The sequence below is a fragment of the Rhinopithecus roxellana genome, chromosome 13, assembly GCF_007565055.1.
Source record: "Rhinopithecus roxellana isolate Shanxi Qingling chromosome 13, ASM756505v1, whole genome shotgun sequence".
Classification (NCBI taxonomy): Eukaryota; Metazoa; Chordata; class Mammalia; order Primates; family Cercopithecidae; genus Rhinopithecus; species Rhinopithecus roxellana.
Genome location: NC_044561.1, coordinates 119,108,889 through 119,134,332, shown reverse-complemented (window position 1 = coordinate 119,134,332; position 25,444 = coordinate 119,108,889). Strand labels below are relative to the sequence as shown.

The following is a 25,444-nucleotide window of genomic DNA, read 5'->3' as shown; positions in this document are numbered from 1 at the left end:
TGGCTGATGCTTTTCTTTTTTTTTTTTTTTTTTTTTTTTTTTTTGAGACGGAGTCTCACTCTGTCCACCAGACTGGAGTACAGTGGCACGATCTCGGCTCACTGCAAGCTCCGCCTCCTGGGTTCATGCCATTCTCCTGCCTCAGCCTCCCTAGTAGCTGGGACTACAGGTGCCCGCCACCGCGCCCGGCTAATTTTTTGTATTTTTAGTAGAGACGGGGTTTCACCGTGGTCTCGATCTCCTGACCTTGTGATCCGCCCGTCTCGGCCTCCCAAAGTGCTGGGATTACAGGCGTGAGCCACCGCGCCCGGCTGGCTGATGCTTTTCTAAAACCTCACTGCAGGTTGTATAATTCTGTACATACATTATATATGTATGTACAGAAAAGAGGTAGCATAATAAGCCTGAGACTGCTCTTCTTAAAAAGGCTTGCTAGGCCGGGCATGGTGGCTCAAGCCTGTAATCCCAGCACTTTGGGAGGCCGAGACGGGCGGATCACGAGGTCAGGAGATCGAGACCATCCTGGCTAACACGGTGAAACCCCGTCTCTACTAAAAACTACAAAAAACTAGCCAGGCAACGTGGCGGCGCCTGTAGTCCCAGCTACCTGGGAGGCTGAGGCAGGAGAATGGCGTGAACCCGGGAGGCGGAGCTTGCAGTGAGCTGAGATCCGGCCACAGCACTCCAGCCCGGGTGACAGAGCGAGACTCCGTCTCAAAAAAAAAAAAAAAAAAAAAAAAAAAAAGGCTTGCTGGCAAGGTTGGAGCTTGGCTGGCTTCTGGGAACTTGGATTTTGTGGGTGTTTGTCCTACTCTAACTGGTAAGAGTGGTTCACTGTGCCGAAACTGTTTGTGTAAACATTGTGGTTTAGGCTGAACATCTGCTTTCCTTCTGAGAGTCTGGAATCTTGGTACGTGCTAGGCAGAGGGTGCCTGAGTGACCAGTCCCCAGTAGAGACCTTTCTTTCTTTTTTTTTTTTTTTTGGAGGCGGAGTCTCGCTCTGTCGCCCAGACTGGAGTGCAGTGGCCGGATCTCAGCTCACTGCAAGCTCCGCCTCCCGGGTTCATGCCATTCTCCTGCCTCAGCCTCCCGAGTAGCTGGGACTACAGGCGCCCGCCACCTCGCCCGGCTAGTTTTTTGTATTTTTTAGTAGAGACGGGATTTCACCGTGTTAGCCAGGATGGTCTTGATCTCCTGACCTCGTGATCCGCCCGTCTCGGCCTCCCAAAGTGCTGGGATTACAGGCTTGAGCCACCGCGCCCGGCCGAGACCTTTCACAGTGAGTCTCTAATGAGTTTCCCTGGTAGAAAACACTTCACACATGTCAAAATTCAGTGCCGGAAGAATTACGTGCATCCTGTGACTCTACTGGGAGGACTCTTGAAAATCTGCACCTGATTTCCTCTGGACTTTTCCCTTTGATGCTTTTTCTTTGTATCCCTTTGCTGTAATAAATCATAGCCATGGGTATGACTATACACTGAGTCCTGCTAATGAATCACTGAACCTGGAAGTAAGTGGTCTGGAGGACTCCCTAGGCGCTGGTGGATAACTTTTCCTAACCCCTAAAACTATCTACCACTGGGTCTTCTCTTTTGGCAGAACTGAGTGGAGTGAGTCCAGTGCTTCTTGGTTTGTTTTAGTGTGATCCTTGCTGCAGTGTAGGGGATCATCATGGTGTGTATGTGTGTGTGTGTGTGTGTGTGTGTGTGTGTATGTGTGTGTTTGAGACGGAGTCTCACTCTGTCACCCAGGATGGAGTGCAGTGGTGCAATCTTGGCTCACTGCAACCTCTGCCTCACGGGTTCAAGCAATTCTCCTGCCTCAGCCTCCCCAGTAGCTGGGATTACAGGTACCCACTACTACCACACCTGGCTATTTTTTTTTTTTTTGTATTTTTAGTAGAGACAGGGTTTCACCACGTTGACCAGATTGGTTTTGAACTCCTGACCTCAAGTGTTTCACCCACCTCGGCCTCCCAAAGTGCTGGGATTACAGGCATGAGTCACTGAATGGGGCCCATGATGTGGTTTAAAGGGCATGAGACCTTATGTCAGAGCTGGGGATTTGTGACTCAGTTCTGCTACCGTTGACCTCAGGCCGATCCCTGTCTCTGGTTGTCTGTCTCTCTATTTACAAGAGAAGCGGAGTAAGTTTGTTAGCTCAGAGGGCCCTTCTTGGGTTAAGAAGTGCTGAAATTTTACTTTTCCAACAGCAACTGGCATCTTTCTCTTAGACATAGTGGCAGGTTGGAGCTGAGGCAGCAGGACAGACTGTGAGTATTTCCTGGGCTTCAGCTTCACTCCTTGTTTGGATAGCTTAGAGTCTTGGGATGGGTGGGGAACCGTCATCCCCATTCTGGCTGCCATTCCTATTTCTCTTCCTGATTCTTGGAAAGCTAATTGTGAGGTGATTGGAGAGCACGTCTTATGAGGAACTGAGCTTACCTAGCATGGCAAAGCCAGGATAGTGAAAGACAGAGGATCCTGCCTGAAAGAATGGCATCCGCCAGGTTTTTTGTAAGGTCTCTGGGGATAGGAAAAGGACCAACCAGATTTCAGGTGAGTATAAAGAGGTATAAAGGGCCAGGCATGGCAACTCATCATGCCTGTAACCTCAGCACTTTGGGAGGCTGAGGCGGGAGAGTTGCTTGAGGCCAGAAGGTCAAAACAAGCCTAATCAACATAGTGAGACCCCGTCTCTACAAAAAATACAAATAATTAGCTGGGCCTGGTAGCATGTGCCTATAGTTCAGCTACTTAGGAGGCTGAGGCTGGAGGATTGCTTGAGCCCAGGAGTTCGAGAGTTTGAGGCCACCGCACCCCAGCCTGGGTGACAAAGCAAGACCCTGCCTCAAAAAAAAAAAAAAAAAAAAAAAAAGGAGGTGTAAAGGGTGCCTAGCTTAATCCTTTACTATGCTAGTAAAGGATAGCATAATCTGGCTTGGAGGTAGTGAGGCCCCATTAATTCCAGGTGTTAGAGCTGAGAGAAAGGGATCATGTGGCAGGGATTCATGTATAAGGCAGGGTGTCCGACTGGGTGGCATTGCTGGTCGTTGGTCAAAAGCGAGGTGCTGTGACCCTTCAGGCCTTCAGGAAGACTGGCCTGGAAAAGGGTAGAGGTAAGTGCTCCATGCCTGGTCTTGAGGACGAGGGCAGAGAGTAGCAGAGAGCTCCTGGCTTTAGTCATCTCAGGGCCAAGCTCCGCAAAATGGTGAAATCTGGGATGTATGGCACTCCCAGATTCTAGGGCACGTGGCATAATTTTATGAGAAGTTTATGTCACTGGGGTTTTCCACCAGGGAGATTTTTATGCCCCCCCTTCTCAACTGTGAGATAGAAGGCTTTTGTTCCTTGTTAAATGGATTTCAGTGTTTGTCAAGCAGGTGGGGAGGTGCAGGGAGATGCATTTGGTGGTTACAGTGACCACATTTTCTGAGTCAAAAATCAGGACACATAGTTTTGATGTGATCTCACAATAGCACAGGATATTTGAAATAGGGGCTGTTCAGGAAAATCCCAGGATACAGGGTTATGATGCCTGGGTTGTTTAGCTGCACATATTCTCCTTGGATTCCAGTACTTGCTTTTTCCATCATAGGAGACTTCCTGGAGCCAGCTGTATGCAATCATACTTACCTGTTCCTACTCAGAGGCACTGGGCCAGTCTTGCTTTGGTTTTCTGCGAAATTCTTTAATTGCCTGTCACCTTTCTCTTTACTTAAGAAACTTGAAATAAACACTAAGACGAATGAGTCATGGTGAATTGTTTTGGTTTGGATGTGGCCTTCTTTGGGTGTGCCTGCGCCTGGGGCCCTGGCCAGTTGTCTGCATGTTTAAAGCGTAGAGTAGTAGAAAAAGTACTTTACCGCAAATCAAGAGGCTGAGTGTTGTCCTGCCTTGCTGCTGACTCACTCTGTAGTTCTGGGCAAGATCCTCCTCTGAGTTTATTTTAATAGGGAATGTGTTTGGCTGCACACAACAGAAAATTAATCATATAAGGGTTTGTTTTTCTCATATAACAAGAAGTCCTGAGGCTGGGATGGTGGCTCCATGATGCTAACAGGGATGAAACTATTTCCCTGTTTCTTCTTAGCAATTCTTCTTTTTTTTTACATTTATTTATTTATTTATTTTGAAAGACGATGGTTAGATGCCACAAAGTAGATGGCAATGCTTGAACCGTATGCCTGTTCTCAGGCCCAAGGGCCTCTTCCATCCTTGTCGAGGGGAGTGCTAACCTTTTCCCCTTTCATGCAACAATCCTTTGCATTCTTGACCATTTCGTTATGCTGAGTTGCCTCCTCATTGAAAGAAGGCTGCTCTGCCTCTCCGTGTAATGCCTGTCTTTGGACTGGAAGAAGAAAGAAGTGAGGGAGCAGTTTGAAAGGGGTATTCCCTGTGTCAGGAGGACAAAGGTTTCCCAGTTTATGTCCTAGTTTGTGATCACCCCCAGTTGCAAGAGAATATGGGGAAACAAATCATTTTAGCTGGACCTGTTGCCTGTCAGAATAAACTTAGTATCCGGTATCTATTGCTGCATAACAAACCATCTCCAAACTTCATGACTTAAGGCAATATAGTTACTCTTTTTCACAGTTATGTAGGTTGCCTGAGCTTGGCTGGGAAGTACATATACCCACATGATGTAGCTGTGGTCATTCATTTAGCTGCATTCAGCTGGGAGCTCAGCAGGGAGCTCAGCTGGAGCCACCACGTCCAGGATGACCTCTCTTCTAGGTTCGGTCTCCATAGGGCATCTCGTCATCCTATAGTATAGGTCAAGCTGCTTTATAACATGGCGGCTGGTTTCCAAGAGGAAGTATTCTGAGTGGACAAGCCCCAGTATGCAAGTGCTTATCAAACCTCTGCTTACTTTACATTTGCTAATGTCCCGTTTGTCAAAGTCAGTCAGATGGTCAAACCCAGAGTAGGCATGGAAGGGGACTATACAAGGGCCTGAATCCCAGGAGATAAAGTTCACTGGAGGCCACTATTGTAAATGTCTGCCACAGGGAGAATTCAGGGAGAATATTGGCCGCAGTGGGTTAGACCTGAACAGTGTTTTTCAAACTGTGAGTCTTGAAAGCAATTTAGTAACTAGGAAAAAGAAGAACTAGAATATAAAAAAATATCAAGGTGGGCTGGGTGTGGTGGCTCACGCCTGTAATCTTGGCACTTTGGAAGGCTCAGGTGGGAGAATCACTTGAGCCAGGAGTTTGATAACAGCCTGGGGAACGTAGTGAGACTCTTTCTCTACAAAATAAATAAATAAAATTAGCCAGGCCTGGTGGCTTGTGCCTGTAGTCCTAGCTACTCAGGAGGCTGTGGTGGGAGGATCCCTTGAGCGCAGGAGTTTCAGGATGCAATGAGCTATGATTGTGTCACCATACTTTAGTCTGGGTGATACAGTGAGACCCTGTCTCTACAAAATAAACAAATAAATAAATAAAATTAGCCAGGCCTGGTGGCATGTGCCTGTAGTTCTAGCTACCAGGAGGCTGTGGTGGGAGGATCCCTTGAATGCAGGAGTTTGAGGCTGCAATGAGCTATGATTGTGCCACTGCACTTTGGCCAGGGCAACACAGTGAGACCCTGTCTGAAAAAAATCAGATGTATTGCAGACACATGATACACACACATATGTACATTATATATGTATATAATATATGTATATAAATACATAACTATATGATACGATATATGTATATAAATATATAACTATATATAAACATACACATGGGATACAATGAAAAATGTGTTTCATACTGTGGGCCTGAGCGTCTCTGGGCTCCAATGCTTTGTTTCTGTAGCAGAGTTTGGTGGTGAATGTCCTGCTGACCCCCTTCCGTGTGAGGAGCTGTGTGATGGGGATGCATCCTGTCCCCAGGGGCATAAATGCTGCAGCACCGGCTGTGGCCACACCTGCGTCGGAGACATTGAGGGAGGTATGTTGGCTCTTTTGGGAAGAAATCCTTGAGTGTTTCCTGAGAAGAGTGCTTCTCTTTCCCTTCCTGAGAGGAGCTAGGATTCTCATTCTTCTTGTCCCTCTAGTCCTCCAACCCAAAGCAACCCCTTCTTCTAGGGCCGAGGGGCCATGCTGACATTAAAAGAACTAGGGGGAAGGCACTGTGGGTCAGTAGGAACTACTTGGGCTGGAAGACAGACAGTGTGGCTTTTGGTCTTGATTCTGCTGAGGTTTTGCTCTGTGACCTTGGGTAAGCAAACCCTTCTTTTTGAGCCCAAGTTTCTTTATCTGTAAAATGAGGGAGTTGCCTAAGATCCTGATTTTCAGATCTAATTTTTAACAAAAAGCTTCTCCCCTGCCCCAAATGAAATCTTAGTTGGAAATATATATATATATATATATATATTTTTTTTTTTTTTTTTTTTTTTTTTTTTTTTGAGACGGAGTCTCGCTCTGTCGCCCAGGCAGGAGTGCAGTGGCACTATCTTGGCTCACTACAAGCTCTGCCTCCCGGATTCACACCATTCTCCTGCCTCAGCCTCCCAAGCAGCTGGGACTACAGGTGCCTGCCACCATGCCCGGCTAATTTTTTTTTTGTATTTTTAATAGAGACGGGCTTTCACCGTGTTAGCCAGGTTGGTCTCGATTTCCTGACCTCGTGATCAGCCCGCCTCGGCCTCCCAAAGTGCTGGGATTACAGGCTTGAGCCACTGCGCCCAGCCCATGCCCCACTAATTTTTGTATTTTTAGTAGAGATGGGGTTTCCTCATGTTGACCAGGCTGGTCTTGAACTCCTGATCCGCCCGTCTCGGCCTCCCAAAGTGCTGGAATTATAGGCATAAGCCACTGCGCCCAGCCAGAAACACACACACACACACACACACACACACACACACACATATATAAACATAAAAGCATTCCTGTTCCAATGCCTTTTTTTCTTCAACGTTTTTAAAAAACAAATATTTTTGAGCGCCAGGCACTGTGGATCTCCATTAAAGAATCATTGACTCTGGTGCTATCTTAGTTCCTTTAGATTCCCAGGCAGTGCTCAAGGCTGAGGACAGACTCTTGTCCTTATGTAGCTTATAGGCCATCAGGGAAGATAGACATATTCCTTTTAAATAAGAGATTATCATAAAGTTTGATGAGAGGAAGTATACAGGGTGCTACAGGAACACAAAGCAGGGATATCAAACCTTGTCTAGGGTGGCAGAGGTTACCATGAGGAAGTGACACTATGAATCCAGAGCATAGGGGGAGAGGGTGGTGGTCTGGGAGGCTTGTCCCTGCCACACATCATCACCCCCACCCCAAACCTGCAGGGTTATCAATCCCTGAGTTATCTCTTGGAAACTCCCTTTGGGGCACCATTTGAAAACTCTGGGCTCAGAGTTCTCTTGGGTTTCTAAAGATTCTCAGATCCTCCAGCTCCATGGTTTCCCAGCCAGTTTAGTTGGGTCTAGTGAGGGTCAGGGGTTGATTGACCTAGAGCCTCTGTGTGTAAGTTCTAGATGGGAACATGGAGATGGCGGAGCTGACACCCTGTCCCTTTTCTTGTGCCTGTTGTTCCCACAGGGCGGGGCGGTGATTGTCCAAAAGTTCTGGTGGGCCTGTGCATTGTCGGCTGTGTGATGGATGAGAACTGTCAAGCTGGAGAAAAGTGCTGCAAGTCAGGCTGTGGCCGCTTCTGTGTCCCACCAGTCCTGCCCCAAAAACTGACCATGAACCCCAACTGGACTGTGAGGTCTGATTCTGAATTAGGTGAGTACAGTCCATTGTCATCAACAATAACAGACAACTGCTATGTGCAAAGCACTGGCTTAGGTGCTGGGAAGGGGATTTCAGAAGGTCAGGAAAAGTCTAGTTGGAGAGAAAGAACCTATGTCCCAGATGAAAACCCTCATGCAAACAGTACAGGCTTACATCTGTTCCCGGGTGTGGTGAACCTGGTCCCAGATGAGAACCCTCATATAAACAGTACAGGCTTACACTTGTTCCCAGGTGTGGCTCCCTGGGAGAGGTGGGATTTGATCGAGGCCCTTAAGGCTAGGCAGATGCGACAAAGTGAGGATAGCACACGGACATGCCAGACAGGTAATCTGGTGATTGCTGGCAAAGGAACACAGGGTGGGAATGTGTGGGATATGTTTGGGAAGTGAGAAGTGGGGGCAGTGTGGGTAAAGGAACAGACGTATCTCCACTGGTTTTTTTTTTTTTTGAGATGGAGTTTCACTCTTGTCACCCAGGCTGGAGTGCAATGGCACAATCTCAACTCACTGCAACCTCTGCCTTCTGGGTTCAAGCAATTTTCCTGCCTCAGCCTCCCAAGGCTGGGATTACAGGCACCTGCTGTCATACCTAGCTGATTTTTGTATTTTTAGTAAAGACGGGGTTTCACCATGTTGGCCAGGCTGGTCTCAAACTCCTGATCTCAGGTGATCTGCCCGCCTCGGCCTCCCAAAGTGCTGGGATTACAGGCGTGAGCCACTGTGCCTGACCATATCTCCAGTTTTTTTTTTTTTAATAACAGGAGATATAAAGTTGACATCTGAAGAATAAGAGCCTTCAGTGCCAGTTTGGATTGGATTGTCTGGGAAGCAAGGAGCCATTTAAGACTTTTGAGAGCAATATAGGCCAAGCTTTCCTAGGGTGGAGGGAAAGCGTTTCGGGTAGCTGAAGCCAGGAGGGCGTAGCTGTGACTTGGTACTTCTACTTGCAGAGATCCCAGTGCCCTAGCTGTGCTGATTTGTCTGGAACTTCTGTGGTAACTCTGGAAGCTTTTCCTGGCAGTCAAGAGAGGGTGACGTCCTGGGGCTTGTGACATTTCCAGGGGCACTCATGGCCCTCTCTGCTCTGCTTCTCCTCCTGCCGCTGACCAGAGCGTGGGAAACAGCCCTGGATTGGGCAGTGGGTGTGTGGTGCTTCTCTTTCCCAATAAAGGCTGGTGCTGACCTCTTGTCTGTGCTGTTTGAGGGCTCAGATGATATGGGAGAGCTAGAGGGTATGTGTGTGCCTGTGGGATTGCACGATTTACATATTTAGGACAGATGGGTAATCCATTCTTTGTGACGACTCTGAAAATGGGTTTTGGTTGGGCGTGGCTAGGGGAGAGATGGGTGGAAACTAAACTGAGAGTGACTTGCCTTAGATGTCTTTCTCAAGCCCTGGTGGGGGTGGAGGTCAGTCTCTTTTAGACCTGCTGACCTTCTTTCTTTTATTGGAGAATGTAGGTTGAGGGTGGAACAGGGGTGAGTGGCTAATTTTTTTTTTTTTTGAGATGTAGTCTTGTTCTGTTGCCCAGGCTGGAGTGCAGTGGCGCAATCTCGGCTCACTGCACCCTCTGCCTCCCGGGTTCAAGCGATTCTCCTGCCTCAGTCTCCTGAGTAGCTGGGACTACAGGCGTGCTACCATGCCCTACTAATTTTTGTATTTTTAGTAGAGGTGGGGTTTCATGATGGCCAGGCTTGTCTTGAACTCCTGACCTCAGGCTATCCACCTGCCTCAGCCTCCCAAAGTGCTGGGATTACAGGCGTGAGCCACTGTGCCCGGCCGAGTGGCTAGTTTCTTGTAGTTGCTGGAATGTTCCCACCTTGGACCTCCTTCCTTGAGGGCCAGCCCTTGGTTCCAAGACAAGCAGTTTGTCCCCTCCAGGTAGCTTTATTTTAGGGAGGGGACGTCCCTAGGTTCTTGGGACCAAGATAATTTTTTAAAGTTATGTTTTTTATTTATATGAAATGGATTATATTGTGTATCTTGGAGATCTTTCATGTCGTCACATATATTCTTTTAATAGAACTCTATGAATGGGTAATTTATTTAACTAGTTATCTTTTTTTTTTTTTTTGAGACGAAATCTCGCTCTGTTGCCTAGGCTGGAGTGCAGTGGCGCTATGTCTGCTCAGTGCAACCTCCGCCTCCTGGGTTCAAGCAATTCTCGTGCCTCAGCCTTCTAAGTAGTTGTGCCTTTGACTGTTGTAGTAGAAAGCCTGTCTCTACTAAAAATACAAAAATTAGTCAGGTGTGGTGGTGTGAAAATATGATTTTTTTTTAAAAAAAAAACCATGTGCATGTATTTGAGTTTTTAAATAAACAACAAAATGATAAAACAGTGGAAGAGGGATCTTCCAAAATGTTCAGCAGCCCATCACACAGACACTGACCCTTCCCAGTTCCCTGCAACATGATCCTGGAGTCATGGATATTCCTGGTATGGCCACTGTGAGGTTCATGCCAACCACTGTTTCTTGAATCAGGCAACATTGACATACATCTACTCTACTCAAAAGAGATGAATGTTCCGAACCAGGTAGAAACCAGAATTTCACATGCCAGAATGAAAACAAGGGGGAGAAGTCACAAAAACTCAGCAGTGGCTGGGCGCAGTGGCTCACATCTGTAATCCCAACACTTTGAGAGGCCGAGGCAGGCAGATCACTTGAGGTCAGGAGTTCGAGACCAGCCTGGCCAATACGGTGAAACCCCGTCTCTACTAAAAATACAAAAATTAGCCAGGTGTGGTGGTGCATGCCTGTAATCTCAGCTACTTGGGAGGTTGAGGCAGGAGAATTACTTGAACCCGGGAGATGGAAGTTCCAAGTGAGCTGAGATTCTGCCGTTGCACTCCAGCCCGTGCAACAAGAGCGAAACTCCGTCTCAAAAGAAAAAAGAAAAAAAAAAAAAAGAAAAAAATCAGTAGGGTAGAACTTTCAATGAAAAACAACAACAGTCTGGGAATATTGCAGAATGATGTTCTGTCAGGGTGGAGAGTGGGAATGGAGGACAGGTGTGAGCCCCAGGCACAGCTCAGGCTGAGCAATAGGAGAGCTGCTCCTTGCAGACCTTTCCTCCTTGTCTGGAGGCTCACCCTTTCCGGTGGGAGCTGCTGACCTGCTCACAGGTAGCAAGGTCGAGAGATAGAGAGACAGATATATAGAGAGATAGAGAGACAGATATATAGAGAGATAGAGAGACAGATAGAGATGAGAGAGAGAAAGATAGAGATAGATATATAGAGAGATAGAGATGAGAGAGAGAGAGATGAGATATATATATATAGAGAGAGATAGGGATGAGAGAGAGAGATGAGAGAGAGTGCTGAAGGGTTAAATTTGAAAGCTGGAGGTCAGAGGCTGAGCTGGGGCCAAATTCCCACCCCCAGGTCTTTCTGGGCAGCTTTCTCTACTGTTGAACCCTGAACTAAAGAAGCTGTTAGAACCTTTCCTTCCTCAGGGTTTAAGTCCATTTCAGCCTTGGTCCTGGGGTGGAAATGACCCGGGAGCAGGTCTCAGTGGACCCTGATCCTACTCTCTCACTTTGCACCCCAAAATTAGCCTCTGACCAGGTTGAAAAGCCACCCTCCTCCCCCGCCCTGCTCCTCAGCTTCCTCATCGTGGGCAGGAATGCCTGGGGCTTCAGTGTGGGCTGAGAAAGACTTGTTCTTTGACCAGAACCACGCAGCTCCTCCCTTCCCCACCCCACTTCTTTACCATCTGGTTGTGGAAATCTCAGACTCCATATGTGCCCTTGGCCCCCAGCAATACTATGGGCCCCTGCAGCCTCCACTGCTCCCGTGGGGGTATGATGTTGTTGGTAAGGCGTGTAAGTGGGGTGAGGAAGGCAGGAAGTCCAGAGCGTATCCTGGCAGTGGGTTGCTCTTGAGTTGGGAGAGGTGTCTTTCCTTTCATATGCAAGTTAAGCCTTCTCAAGGGATTGTGTGGAGAAGCCTAGCCCCCTACAGATTCAGCAATATAAGCAAAGAAGAGGCCATGTGACTCGTAAAAATTCTTTGCTGGGCCGGGCGCGGTGGCTCAAGCCTGTAATCCCAGCACTTTGGGAGGCCGAGACGGGCGGATCACGAGGTCAGGAGATCGAGACCATCCTGGCTAATACGGTGAAACCCCGTCTCTACTAAAAAATACAAAAAACTAGCCGGGCGACGAGGCGGGCGCCTGTAGTCCCAGCTACTCGGGAGGCTGAGACAGGAGAATGGCGTGAACCCGGGAGGCGGAGCTTGCAGTGAGCTGAGATCCGGCCACAGCACTCCAGCCTGGGCGGCAGAGCAAGACTCCGTCTCAAAAAAAACAAAAAACAAAAAACAAAAATTCTTTGCTGGGTGTTTCATGTTTTGCTCACTAGAGGGCAGCAGAAGTCTGTCATAGACCATTTCCAGGCGAGAGACTCAAAAGGCATTCTCAAAGATAAAGTGAAAGCTTGCTATCAGCTGCTTGCTATCAGCGCACCCGGCCCAATTTAGTAATATTATAAATGATCATTCTTCCTTTACCTTTCTCTTGTTTTTCTTTTTCAGCTTTCCTGCAATTTCAGAGCTGTTTATATGCTTAGGATCACAAGTCTTTTTCGTTATTCTTTTTCTCCTCCTCACTTTCCTCCTTCTCCTTTTTATTTGTTAATTTGCTGTTGTTTTCTTAAAAATAGGATTCATAAGCATTATTGAGATATTTAAACAGTATAGAAAAGTTCAAAGAAGAAGTGTGAATGATGTAAAAGAATATTTGTGTATACTGAAGAAGCAATGAAAAAAATTACTATCTGAAAGATGGTGAAGAGGTTTTATTTTTTTCCTTTCAGCTTGTATTTTACTTTAAAGGGATTCATATGCAGGTTTGTTACATGTGCTAATTGCGTGTCTTGGGGGTTTGGTGTACAGAAAATTTTGTCACCCGGGTAATCAGCATAATATCAGATAGATAGTTTTTTAATCCTCACTCTCCTATTGCCCTCCACCCTAAGTAGGCCTGTCTGTTGTTTCCTGGTGATGACATTTGAAACCATCAAGATTGCTAATGCACCAAAAAAAAAAGATCTCCCTCCCCATAGGCGACCATTGTTAACACGCTTGTGAAGGTCCTTCCAGACTTGCTTTATGCATATATGCAAATGTTGATATGCGTAGACTCATCCTGTAATAGGCCTTTGTCATTCAACAATATAATAGATCGATATGATTTTTAATTGTTAAGGTGTTCAATTTTTAAATATTTCCTTATTTATTATATTTAACAAGGTTTTGGAACTCTGCAGCCGTTGCTTGCCTTGTTTTCCATGCTTCAAAGGCTTTTACATTCTTTCTTTTTTTTGAGACAGGGTTTTACTCTGTCACCCAGGCTGGAGTACAGTGGCTCAAACATGGCCCGCTGTTTCCTTGACTTCCTGGGCTCAAGCAATCCTTCTGCCTCAGCCTCCGAAGTAGCTGGGACCACAGGTGTGCACCACCACACCTGGCTAATTTTTCAGTTTTTGTAGAGATGGGGTCTCGCTATGTTTCCCAGGCTAAGGCTTTTACTTTCAATCTTAGTTTAGTTAAACCAACAGGTGTATTTGATGATAAAGCCTCCATTCCTTCTGCAACACTTTGTGGCTTGCAGATAGATTGTTATTTCTTGATATACAGTATTCTTGGTTTTAATTTTTTGGTTTTTCCATTGTGCTGTACTTCAGTGTATAGGTTACATCTTTCCATGTTCAATACTTTCCCAGTTTTAATATTTTTTCCTTTAAACATAAGCTTCTCTTTTCAGTACTCTCTCACCTGAAGCCAGATAATATAAACAACTTGATCTCTTCTCTCTCTTGTTTTCCTCTTCCTTCTTACTGAAACTCAAAACCAGAGCAAGCCTGCCCCACCGGATGGCCCAGAACATCAGCGTCCCAAATAATGAACTGTTTAACTCACGTGATGTAAAATTAAACATTTATACTAAAATTAAAATAGTTTCTTTCTAGTTTTCTTGATTGCAAATTCTGGTTAAGTTCATTCAAGCTGAACTTGTCAGTTGCTTGCTGATGCTTGAAGTGTGTGCTTAGCCTAGCAGCTGGGTAAGCCTGCCCTGCTCTGGAATGGAGCCCTCCTCTAACTGGATGGTTGGGCATAAGGGTTCTTGGTTACCATCAACAGAAAGATACTGGCTAACTTGGGCAAAAGACAGTGAGCTGGACGGAAATTGAGGCTCGTATGATTTATGCAAAGCTAGGGATCCATGGTAGGAAATTGACAGCACTCTGGAGGGTCAAGAGGCAGGAAGCAGATCATCTAGGCGGGAAGAGTTGGGTCACAGTGACGCTGCTGTGACAGCGATGTTCTATTTCTCTTTCCCCCTTCTCTCAAGATTGAGACTTCCTGAAAGAGAGAGAATATATGTAATTACTCATTCAGGGTTTCGCAGCCTTAGTCCTATTAATATTTTGGGCTGGATAATTATTTGCTCTGGGGCCGTCCTGGGTAGTATATGATGTTTAGCAGCAGCCCTGACTGCTTTTCACTAGATGCCAGTATCTCTCCCTGTCATTTGTTAACAACAAATGTTTCCAGAAGTTGCCAATATGTCCCCTGGGGGGCAAAATCGCCCCTGGTTGAGAACCTAGAGAAAAGACTTGCTTCTCTGGCTTGTTTGGGTTAGCAGGCACCTGAAATTAACCCTCACAATAAGACATCATAGAACAGGGGAAGAGAATTCCTTGAAAGGAAATAGGCTGCTATTAGGAAGGAGAAAGGGATACTTAACATCTCACTATGAGTCTTTAGAGCCGTATAGATTCCTGATGAGGGTATTTCACATTTTATGGGTAGCAGTCATAGATGTAGAAGAAACCTTCATTCAAGTAGCCAGGGAAGTAGATCTCCTTTCCTGATAGCTCCTGACTTTTCACAGACTACAACTTGTGCACTGAGAGAGCAAATCACCGGAGTTGTTAAAATGTTAATTCCAATGCAGTAGGTTTCAGGTGGGTCTGAGATTCTGTATAAATAACAAGCTTCCAGGTGGTGCTGATGCTGCTTTTTTTTAAAAGTATTCTTCTTTTGTTACGTTTTCCGTTTTTTCATCTAATCAGTTTTAAAAGATCACAAAAGTAATACTTGCTTGTTTTAAAAAAAAATCAAAATGTTTTTTCACCAAACTAATGCTTAAAAAATAATTGAGACTGGGTGTGGTGGCTCATGTCTGTAATCCCAGCAGTTTGGGAGGCCGAGGCAGGTGGATCACCTGAGGTCAGGAGTTTGAGACCAGCCTGGCCAACATGGTGAAACCCCGTCTCTACAAAAAATGCAAAAACGAGCTGGGCTTGGTGGTGGGCGCCTGTAATCTCAGCTACTCTGGAGGCTGAGGCAGGAGAATTGCTTGAACCCAGGAGGCAGAGGTTGCAGTGAACTGAGATCACGCTGCTGCATTCCAGCCTGGGCAACAGAGTGAGACTCTGTCTCCAAAAAAAAAAAAAAAAAAAAGACAAAATCTGTAGAGTAACTTGGTGTCTCAAAAACCTTGCCTGGCTGTGGGCTGCCAAGCAGGGCCTGAGAGTTCTCACCTAGGCTCGGCCCTGGTGCTAATGGCTGCCTGTTTCACAAGGGACTGCTTCATCTAAGTCTTTCTTTTTCAGGAAGAGGACACCCACCCTGGTACCTGGTCCCTGGTGAGAGGTGAGTGATGGAGTGGGGTGCCCTGAGGGTTTCCTTCTTTAATTATAGGAAGGAAGCATGTAGCATGGCAATTGTGTCCCAGGGCTGGAACAGGGGGTAAGAGGGCTCCTGTAAGACCTTAGGACTGTACTGCCAGGACATAACTCACTACATGGAAGCCTGGGTTCTGGTGCCCATGAGCTCCAAGGCCTCCAGTGTCCTGCAGTGCTTCCCGGACTGGGGGTGCCAAGGAGCCCAGAAATGCTTCTGCAATGGCCAGGGGTCTGTCTGTAAGAATGTCATCTTGAGTTCATCCTCTTCTGAAACCTCTTCTCTCACAGCCCACCTGCAGAGGCCTAGGGTCTTTGTTTATCTTCCATTTTTTTTTCTTGTAAAGTTTCTGCTTACCTGTCTCTGGCTCCTATCCTCTTAATTTCTGGCATCCAGCCCCATCTCCTTAAGAAATCTGGGCCTCACTTTTGTATTTCAGACCACTAGGATGCTTCTGGCTATACCCAAAAGTGCTAAAATGATTTGTGGCACTATCAAGACCATTGGGACAAATCCCCTTTGCCCAATGATGTCTCTTTATTGATATATACATATATACTTATTTTTTTGAGACACAATCTTGCTCTGTTGCCCAGATTGAAGTGCAGTGGCCCAATCTCAGCTCACTGCAAACTCTGCCCTCTGCCTCCTGGGTTCAAGTGATTCTCCTGCCTCAGCCTCCCAAGTAGCGGGGATTACAGACATGTACCACCACATCTGGCTAATTTTTATATTTTTAGTAGAGACAGGGTTTCACCATGTTGGCCAGATTGGTCTCAAACTCCCCACCTTAGGTTCAGATGATCTGCCTGCCTTGGCCTCCAAAGTGTGGGGATTAAAGGCCGTGCAGAAACTTTTTTTTTTTTGAGATGAAGTCTTGCTCTTGTCCCCTAGTCTGGAGTGCAATGGCGTGATCTCTTCTCACTGCAACCTCCACCTCCCAGGTTCAAGCGACTCTCCTGCCTCAGCCTCCTGAATAGCTGGGATTATAGGTGCGTATCACCACACCCAGCTAATTTTTTGTATTTTAAGTAGATACAGGGTTTCACCATGTTGGCCAGGCTGGTCTTGAACTCCTGACCTCAGGTGATCCACCCGGCTTGGCCTCCCAAAGTGCTGAGATTACAGGCATGAGCCACTGCACCCGGCCATAGAAACTTTTTTTTTTTTTTGAGACGGAGTCTCACTCTGTCACCCAGGCTGGAGTGCAGTGGCCGGATCTCAGCTCACTGCAAGTTCTGCTTCCTGGGTTTATGCCATTCTCCTGCCTCAGCCTCCCGAGTAGCTGGGACTATAGGCGCTTGCCACCTCGCCCGGCTAGCTTCTTGTATTTTTTTAGTAGCGATGAGGTTTCACCATATTAGCCAGGATGGTCTCGATCTCCTGACCTCATGATCCACCCATCTTGGCTTCCCAAAGTACTGGGATTACAGGCTTGAGCCACTGCGCCCGGCCGGGCCATAGAAACTTTTTAATGATGTAATCCCATTTGTTTATTTTTGCTTCTGTTGCTTGTGTTTCTGAGGTCTTACCCAGAAAATCTTTGCCAAGACCAATGTCCCGACTAACGTTTTCTTCTAGTAGTTTTGTAGTTTCAGGCATTATTAGATTTCAGTATTTAATCAATTTTTATTTGATTTTTGCATATGGTAAAATATTGCAATCTAATTTCATTCTTCTGCATATAGATATCCAGCTTTCTCAGCACCATTTATTAACAAGATTGTCCTTTCCCCAACATACATTCTTGGCACCTTTGTCAAAAATGAGTTGTCTCAAAAAAATTAGCCGGGCATGGCAGTGTGTACCTGTAGTCCCAGCTGCTAGGGAGGCTGAGGCAGGAGAATGGCGTGAACCCTGGAGGTGGAGCTTGCAGTGCGCCGAGTTTGTGCCACTGCACTCCAGTCAGGGTAACAGAGTGAGACTCTGTCTCTCTCTCTCTCACACACACACACATACACACACACAAATGAGTTGTCTGTATGTGCATGAGTTAATTTCCGGGTTTTCTATTCTGTTCCATTGGTCTATGTGTCTGTTTTTGTGCCAATACCATGCTGTTTGGGTTACTATAGCTTTGTTGTATAATTTGAATTCAGGTAGTGTGATACCTCCAGCTTTGTTGTTTTTGCTCAGGACTGCTTTAGCTATTCAGGGTCTTTTGTCATTCCATACAAATTTTGAAATTTTTTTCCTGTTTATGTGAAGAATGCCATTGATATTTTAATAGAGATTGTATTGAATCTGAAGATCACTTTGGATATTATGGGCATTTTAACAATATTAATTCTTCTGACCTATGAGCATGGGATATCTTTCTATTTTTTAGTGTCCTCTTCAGTTTCTTTCATTAGCGTTTTATAGTTTTCCTTGTGGAGATCTTTTACTTCTTCTAATTAATTTATTCCTAGGATTTTTTTTTTTGTGGATATTGTAAAGGAGATTGCTTTCTTGGTTTCTTTTTCAGATAGATTATTGTTAGCATATAGAAATACTACTGATTTTTGTATGTTGATTTTGTATCCTGTAATTTTACTAACTTTATTGATTAGTTCTAAGAATTTTTTGGAGCCGGGCGCGGTGGCTCAAGCCTGTAATCCCAGCACTTTGGGAGGCTGAGACGGGCGGATCACGAGGTCAGGAGATCGAGACCATCCTGGCGAACACGGTGAAACCCCGTCTCTACTGAAAATACAAAAAACTAGCTGGGCGAGGTGGCGGGCGCCTGTAGTCCCAGCTACTCAGGAGGCTGAGGCAGGAGAATGGCGTAAACCGGGAGGTGGAGCTTGCAGTGAGCTGAGATCGCGCCACCGCACTCCAGCCTGGGCGACAGAGCAAGACTCCAACTCAAAAAAAAAAAAAAAAAAAAAAGAATTTTTTGGTGTGGTAGGTTTTTCTAAATATAAGCTCATGTCATGTGTGTACAAGGCTAATTTGACTTCTTCCTTTCCAATTTGGATACCCTTTTTTTCTTTCTCTTGCCTAATTGCTCTAGCTGGGATTTCCAGTACTATGTTGAATAACAGTGGTGAGAGTGGCATCATTATCTTGTTTCAGACCTTAGTGGAAAGGCTTTCACTTTTTCCCCATTCCGTATGATATTAGCTATGTGCTTGTCACGTATGGCCTTTATTACATCGAGGTATGTTCTTTATATATCCAATTTCTTGAGACTTTTATCATGAAGCAATGTTGAATTTTATCAAATGCTGTTTCACCATCTACTGAAATGATCATATGGCTCTTTTGATTCTGTTGATGGGGTGTATCACATTTATTGATTTGTATATGTTGAACTATCCTTGCATCTGGGGATGAATCCCATTTGTTCATGGTGAATGATCTTTTTCTGAGACAGAGTCTCACCCTGTTGCCCAGGCTGGAGTGCAGTGGCACGATCTTGGCTCACTGTAGCCTCCACCTCCTGGGTTCAAGTGATCCTTATGCCTCGGCCTCCTGAGTAGCTAGGATTACAGGCATGTGCCACCACCCTGGCTAATTTTTGTATTTTTAGTAGAGACAGGGTTTTGCCATGTTGGCCAGGCTGGTCTTGAACTCCAGGTCTCAAGTCATCCACCTGCCTTGGTCTCTTGGTCTCCCAAAGTGCTGGGATTATAGGCGTGAGCCACTGTGCCTGGCCACAGGCTACTTCTTGCCTCATAGAATGAGTTTGGAAGTATTCCCTCTTCAATTTTTTAGAATAATTTGAGTAGAACTTGTATAGTTCTTCTTTAAATACTTGGTAGAACTCAGCAGTAAAACCATCAGGTCATATGCTTTTCTTTAAAGAGAGATGTTTAATTTCTGCTTTCATCTCATTACTCATAGTTGGCCTGTTTAGGTTTTCTGATTCTTTTTCTTTTTTTTTTTTTTTTTTTTTTTTTTTTTTTTTTTTTTTTTTGAGACGGAGTCTCGCTCTGCCGCCCAGGCTGGAGTGCAGTGGCCGGCTCTCAGCTCACTGCAAGCTCCGCCTCCTGGGTTTATGCCATTCTCCTGCCTCAGTCTCCCGAGTAGCTGGGACTACAGGCGCCGCCACCTCGCCCGGCTAGTTTTTTTTTTTTTGTATTTTTTAGTAGAGACGGGGTTTCACTGTGTTAGCCAGGATGGCCTCGATCTCCTGACCTCGTGATCCGCCCGTCTCGGCCTCCCAAAGTGCTGGGATTACAGGCTTGAGCCACCGCGCCCAGCCGGTTTTCTGATTCTTTATGATTCAATTTTAGTAAGTTGTATGTGTCAAATAATTTATCTTTTTAGTTTTCCAATTTGTTGGTGTGTAGTTTTCCATAATAACCTCTAATGATCCAGGCCAGATGTGGTGGCTCACGCCTGTAATCCTAGCACTTTGGGAGGCTGAGGTGGGTGGATCACCTGAGGTTGGGAGTTTAAGACAAGCCTGACCAACATGGAGAAACCTTGTCTCTACTGAAAATACAAAATTAGCTGGGCGTGGTGGCACATTCCTGTAACCCTAGCTACTTGGGAGGCTGAGGCAGGAGAATCACTTGAACCTGGGAGGTGGAGGTTGCAGTGAGCTGAGATCGCACCATTGCACTCCAGCCTGGGCAACAAGAGCAAAACTCTGTCTCAGGGGGAAAAAAAAAGTCTCTAATGATTCTTTGCTTTTCTGCGGTATCAGTTGTAATGTGTCCTTTTTCATCCCTGATTTTATTTATTTGGTCTTTGTTTTTTCTTGGCTGGTCTAGCTAAAGGTTTGCCAATTTTGTTATCTTTTCAAAAAACAACTTTTTGTTTTGTTTATCTTTTGTATTATAACTTTTTTTTCTTCCTCCCACCACTTTTCTTTTTTTTTTTTGAGACAAGGTCTGGCTCTATCACCCAGGCTGGAGTGCAGTGGTGCCATCTCGGCTCATGCAACCTCTGTCTCCCAGCTGAGGCCATCATCCTACCTTACCTCTCAAGTAACTGGGACTACAGGCATGCACCACCATGCCTTGCCAATTTTGTATTTTAAGTAGAGATGGAGTTTCGCCGTGTTGTCCAGGCTGGTCTTGAACTTGTGAACTCAAGCAATCTGCCTGTTTTGGCCTCCCAAAGTGCTGTGGTCCCAGGCATGAGCCACTGGACCTGACCTTTTGTATTATTATTATTTTTTGAGGTGGAATTTTGCTCCTGTTGCCCAGGCTAGAGTGCAATGGCATGATATCGGCTCACTGCAATGTCTACCTCCTGAGTTCAAGTGATTCTCCTGCCTCAGCCTCCCAAATAGCTTGGATTATAGGCATGCGCCGCCACACCTGGCTAATTTTATATTTTTAGTAGAGATGGGGTTTCACCATGTTGGCCGGGCTGGTCTCAAATTCCTGACCTCAGGTGATCCACCCACCTTGGCCTCCCAAAGTGCTGGAATTACAGGTGTGAGCCGTCGGGTCCAGCCATCTTTTGTATTTTTTTAATAGACACGTTTTGCTATGTTGCCCAGGCTGGTCTCAAACTCCTGGCCTCAAGTGATCCTCCTGCTTTGGCCCCCTAAAGTTCTGGATTATAGGCATGAGCCACTACGCCTACCCTTTGGGGCTTTTTAAACCAGAAATCAGAATCTTAAGCCACTTTTAATTTCTGTCTCATATGTAATGGGATCTTTTCCTTTCAGTTTCTCCAGTGGTCAAATATGGCATAGGGGAAGAGGCCAAAGTCAGAACCAAAATCTTTTCATTCTGTCTTTGGTTTGTACTCTGAGATATTGGCTTAAATTTTTACCTTTGTTACTCTTCTATCAGTGACTTTCTCCTCAAAATATCTCACTTGAATTTAATGTGAAACCCATTTGGGTTTCTTGTGGATTTGTGTCCTGTATTAGTCCTTGGGTATGTGGTTTTCTATGAAGGTCTGCAATGTACATATATCTTTGTGCCTTTTTACAAATCTTTGTGGATACTTGTAAAATATTCCTTCAGCACTACAGACAGCACACACATACCCTTTTCTTAGATGAAAATTTAGGATTGATTGAGAAGGAAACTTGGGCAATTACTCAAGTGCCCAGAAGAAATCCGAAAACTTGAGGCTAGAATGAACTTTGGGTCATCGTTGTTGGTAATTCTTTGTCTCCAGAGAATATTTTACTTATATTAATTCTTTGGACTATAGTTTTGAAAGACTTAAAAAATTGTACTTGAATCTTGTTTATGTAACACTGTTTTTTATGGTAATCAGAGGAAAGAAAATCTTCAGAATCCATGAATAGGCACCATGACATTCAGGCCCAAGAACAAAGTTTTATCTGGACATAGCATGGTCTGAGATTCTAGACTTTGCCTCAATACCTAGAAGCTAACAGAACATTCTTGTTTCCTTTGTCTCTTTTTTGCACTGGAGTAATTCCTGGGAGCAGAACTAGGCGATGTCTTTAACATGTACTTTTTGCTAATTCCCATGATTTCTCCTAGGATATGCCCATAATTCAGGATCAGGGGTTACCAGTGTTGAGATTGAGCTAGAATACCCACAAGTGGCTTCTCTCTGAGCTACAGTCTATTATACTGTTTACGGCCCTTAGAACACTGGCATAGGCTATTCATGTCAATAGATTCATTTGTGAGGCTTAGTCTTTGACAAGAATATGAATAAGACAGAAAAGAGGGGAGTGGCCCTTTGTACTCTGAGAGTAGAGGTTCACTTTGGTTCAAGACTCGTAGCTCTCAGCTGTAAAGTCACAATTTCTATATGGCTGGTACCTGGGGCACTGAAGATATTTCCCTAGCATATGATCATTTTTGTGGGTTGAATGCCCTTTGATTTGGAGCAGATGAAAGAATTTAATAATGATTATCTCAGTGCCACCTACATGCAAATCCCACTGAGGTCAGTGACAAAATACAGAAAGAAATTAAGTTTTGGCAAGTCATGCTCAGGAGATATCAATAATGATTGTCTTTTTTTTTTTTTTTTGAGACGGAGTCTCGATCTGTTGCCCAGGCTGGAGTGCAGTGGCCGGATTTCAGCTCACTGCAAGCTCCGCCTCCCTGGTTTACGCCATTCTCCTGCCTCAGCCTCCTGAGTAGCTGGGACTACAGGCGCCCGCCACCTCGCCCGGCTAGTTTTTTGTAATTTTTAGTGGAGACGGGGTTTCACCGTGTTCGCCAGGATGGTCTCGATCTCCTGACCTCGTGATCCGCCTGTCTCGGCCTCCCAAAGTGCTGGGATTACAGGCTTGAGCCACCGTGCCCGGCCATGATTGCCTTTACATACACTGATGCATTACATGGATAGGTTGGTCCCTGCAGAGAGGTCATTTGCAGTATATGTTGGAAGAATCTAGAATGGGAGAGATGAATAAATACAGACCAGAGATGACATACAGAAAATTTTCAGTTAAAGTTTTATATATCTAATTAGTATGAAAGGTAAACCTGGGCAAGGAAATTAGAAAGAATTTGGAACTCAAAAATTTTTTAGAAATAATCCAATTTATTTTCTCAGAATAACTTTGGCATGATTTTTCATAGAGCATACTCTTTTTTCCATGTTTCTTCCTTCTGTCGTATTAAGGCCCTATCGACTTCGGTCCCTGTTAATAAATAAATAAATTTAGTGATTATTGTGGCCATTGGTATCAATAAGGACCCAAACAATGGGTCCTTAACATCTCAGCAGAACTTCACAGCTCTCTTTAATACTAATGTTCCTCCTGACCCATGCATCTATCCATAAAATATTAATGAGCAAACATAGTACTAGACTTTGAGAATATACAGATGAAGGAAGTGATATCTCTGTTCTTGCATGTAAGACCATTGTTTAGCTATTCTTTATAGTGGATACCAAATCATGATCCTTGTCTTCTCCTACTCTTCTGACATTCTCATAGCTTTACATTTAACTGTGAAACAGTAAAATGTTGAACACAATCTCAAAGAGCTGATGCCATCATGGTGGCATTGAGATGCTGGTGGGGAGCTAGGAGCTCTGGATCCATGTCCTCCTTCTGATGAGTGAATTTGGGCAAGTCAGTAGCCTCTCTGAGCTTTATTTTTATTTTTATTTTTATTTTTATTTTTTTGAGACGGCCAGGCTGGACTGCAGTGGCATGATCTTAGCTCAATGCAACCTCTGCCTCCCGGGTTCAAGTGATTCTCCTGCCTCAGCCTCCTGACTAGCTGGGATTACAGGCACCCGCCACCACGCCTGGCTAATTTTTTGTATTTTTAGTAGAGACAGGATTTCACTGTGTTAGCCAGGATGGTCTCGATCTCCTGACCTCGGATCTGCCTGCCTCTGCCTCCCAAATTGCTGGGATTACAGGCATGAGCCACCACGCCTGGCTATCTCTCTCTCTCTCTCTCTGTTTCTCTCTCTCTCTCTGTATATATATGTATATATATATATTTAAATGGAAGTCTTGCTGTATTGCCTAGGCTGGTCTTGAATGTTGGGCTCAAGTGATTTTCCTGCCTCAGCTTCCCAGGTAGCTGGGATTGCAGATGCACACCACTGTGCTTGACTGGACTTCAATTTTCACAATTTCAAGAGTGTTATTAAATTAAGTGACCTGAGAAACTTATGCCTATGACTGATTATAGTGACATTTAAGTGACCTGAGAAATTAATGCCTGTGACATAATGATTAAAAAATAATTTTTTTTTTTTTTTTTTTTTTTTTTTTTTTTTTTTGAGACGGAGTCTCGCTGTGTCGCCCAGGCTGGAGTGCAGTGGCGCGATCTCGGCTCACTGCAAGCTCCGCCTCCTGGGTTTCCGCCATTCTCCCGCCTCAGCCTCCGAGTAGCTGGGACTACAGGCGCCCGCCACCGCGCCCGGCTAGTTTTTTTTTGTATTTTTAGTAGAGACGGGGTTTCACCGTGTTAGCTAGGAGGGTCTCGATCTCCTGACCTCGTGATCCACCCGCCTCGGCCTCCCAAAGTGCTGGGATTACAGGCTTGAGCCACCGCGCCCGGCCTAAAAAATAATTTTTATTAATTTTTATTACCCCAACTTAGGTATAATTTCTTGCCTCCCTGCTCATTGCCCTAGCCTTTCATTTGCTTTTTCCTTAAAAAAGCTTTGATCCCTAGTGTCTGGTGTCATTGAGGGTTGGGTAAGATATCCAGAGACTTACTTTTCACTAATACAAAATTTTTCACAGATATATTTCTGTTTAAAGTTGTTTCTGTTGCCTCCACAGCCACTGAAGACAAAGGGCTCACATAAAAATGTCAACGTGTTGTAGTAGAATCTGGTCAAATGTATTTTACAGGTGCCCTTCATTGGAGGATAGTTGCAGTATTCTGTGAATGAGAATTCCAGAGTCAGGTTTTCTTTACTACCCTTTTGACATTCTTGTTCTCACAGGCTCAGACTACTAAAACCCACTTTCAACCCACATAAATCTAACTAATTTTACCTCTGGGGAACAAGACAGAGTTCCCTAAGTATATGGGGAAATTATTGCAGACTACAGACTGGGTCCATGACGCAGAGAGAACTAGAGAAGGACAATGAGGTACTTATACTACTTTAGAGCTGAAAACAAGAAAGACCTGAGGTTTCGTTCATCCTTCCCAATAAACATATCCCATTTCCTGACTCTCCACATGCTTCCCATGTCACTGGAAGTGAACAAATCATCAGCTTCCTCAAGGACACAGTTCAGAGCCCTTACTTTTGCTTTCTCCTCCCCGCCCGCCAGAGTCTGTGCAAATACACAAGCTGAAAAGACCTCTCACCCACTACACCTACCCTGAAGGATAGGTTTAAAATGTCCACTCTGGCAGATCTTCCTTTCCTCCATCAGTCTGTTTCCTCTCCTATCCAGCCCCACTTTTGCCTACCCATCCAGACTCACCTGGTTTTACTGAGACCATGGAGATTAAGTGGTCAGAGCAGAAGCCATGATGACCGAGTGGAGACAGAGAAAGAGTTAATGTTAGTCTTCTTGAAGCCCAACTGCAATTCTTTTTTTCTTTTTATATTTTAATTGAGATGGAGCCTCGCTGTGTCGCCCAGGAGGGAGTGTAGTGGCGCTATCTCGGCTCTCGTTGCAACCTCTGCTGCCTG

General features: G+C 45.2%; 2 protein-coding genes and 1 non-coding gene across 4 annotated transcripts in view; 2 read left to right on the top strand and 1 right to left on the bottom strand.

The window, feature by feature from the left end:
- The window catches only part of WFDC3 (WAP four-disulfide core domain 3), an 80,320-nt gene that overhangs the window by 9,674 nt on the left and 45,202 nt on the right, over window positions 1-25,444 (top strand). Inside the window, exons 4-6 of one of the 2 annotated variants that reach the window (XM_030913965.1) lie at window positions 5,813-5,947; window positions 7,546-7,731; window positions 15,364-15,403. In XM_030913965.1, coding sequence (XP_030769825.1) covers window positions 5,813-5,947; window positions 7,546-7,731; window positions 15,364-15,403 — 361 coding nt within the window. Of the gene's footprint in view, window positions 1-5,812; window positions 5,948-7,545; window positions 7,732-8,689; window positions 8,922-15,363; window positions 15,404-25,444 lie in introns of those variants that run through there. The other variant, XM_010384216.2, reaches the window with a different exon arrangement.
- On the bottom strand, window positions 4,137-4,262 carry LOC115893075. The gene has a single exon (XR_004053031.1). It is a non-coding gene; the product is annotated as a U6atac minor spliceosomal RNA (small nuclear RNA).
- WFDC10B (WAP four-disulfide core domain 10B) overlaps window positions 8,047-25,444 on the top strand; it is a 62,785-nt gene continuing 45,387 nt past the window's right edge. Inside the window, exons 1-2 of the mRNA XM_030913966.1 lie at window positions 8,047-8,064; window positions 15,364-15,403. The gene's annotated coding sequence lies outside the window, so the exon portion shown is untranslated. The remainder of the gene's footprint in view (window positions 8,065-15,363; window positions 15,404-25,444) is intronic.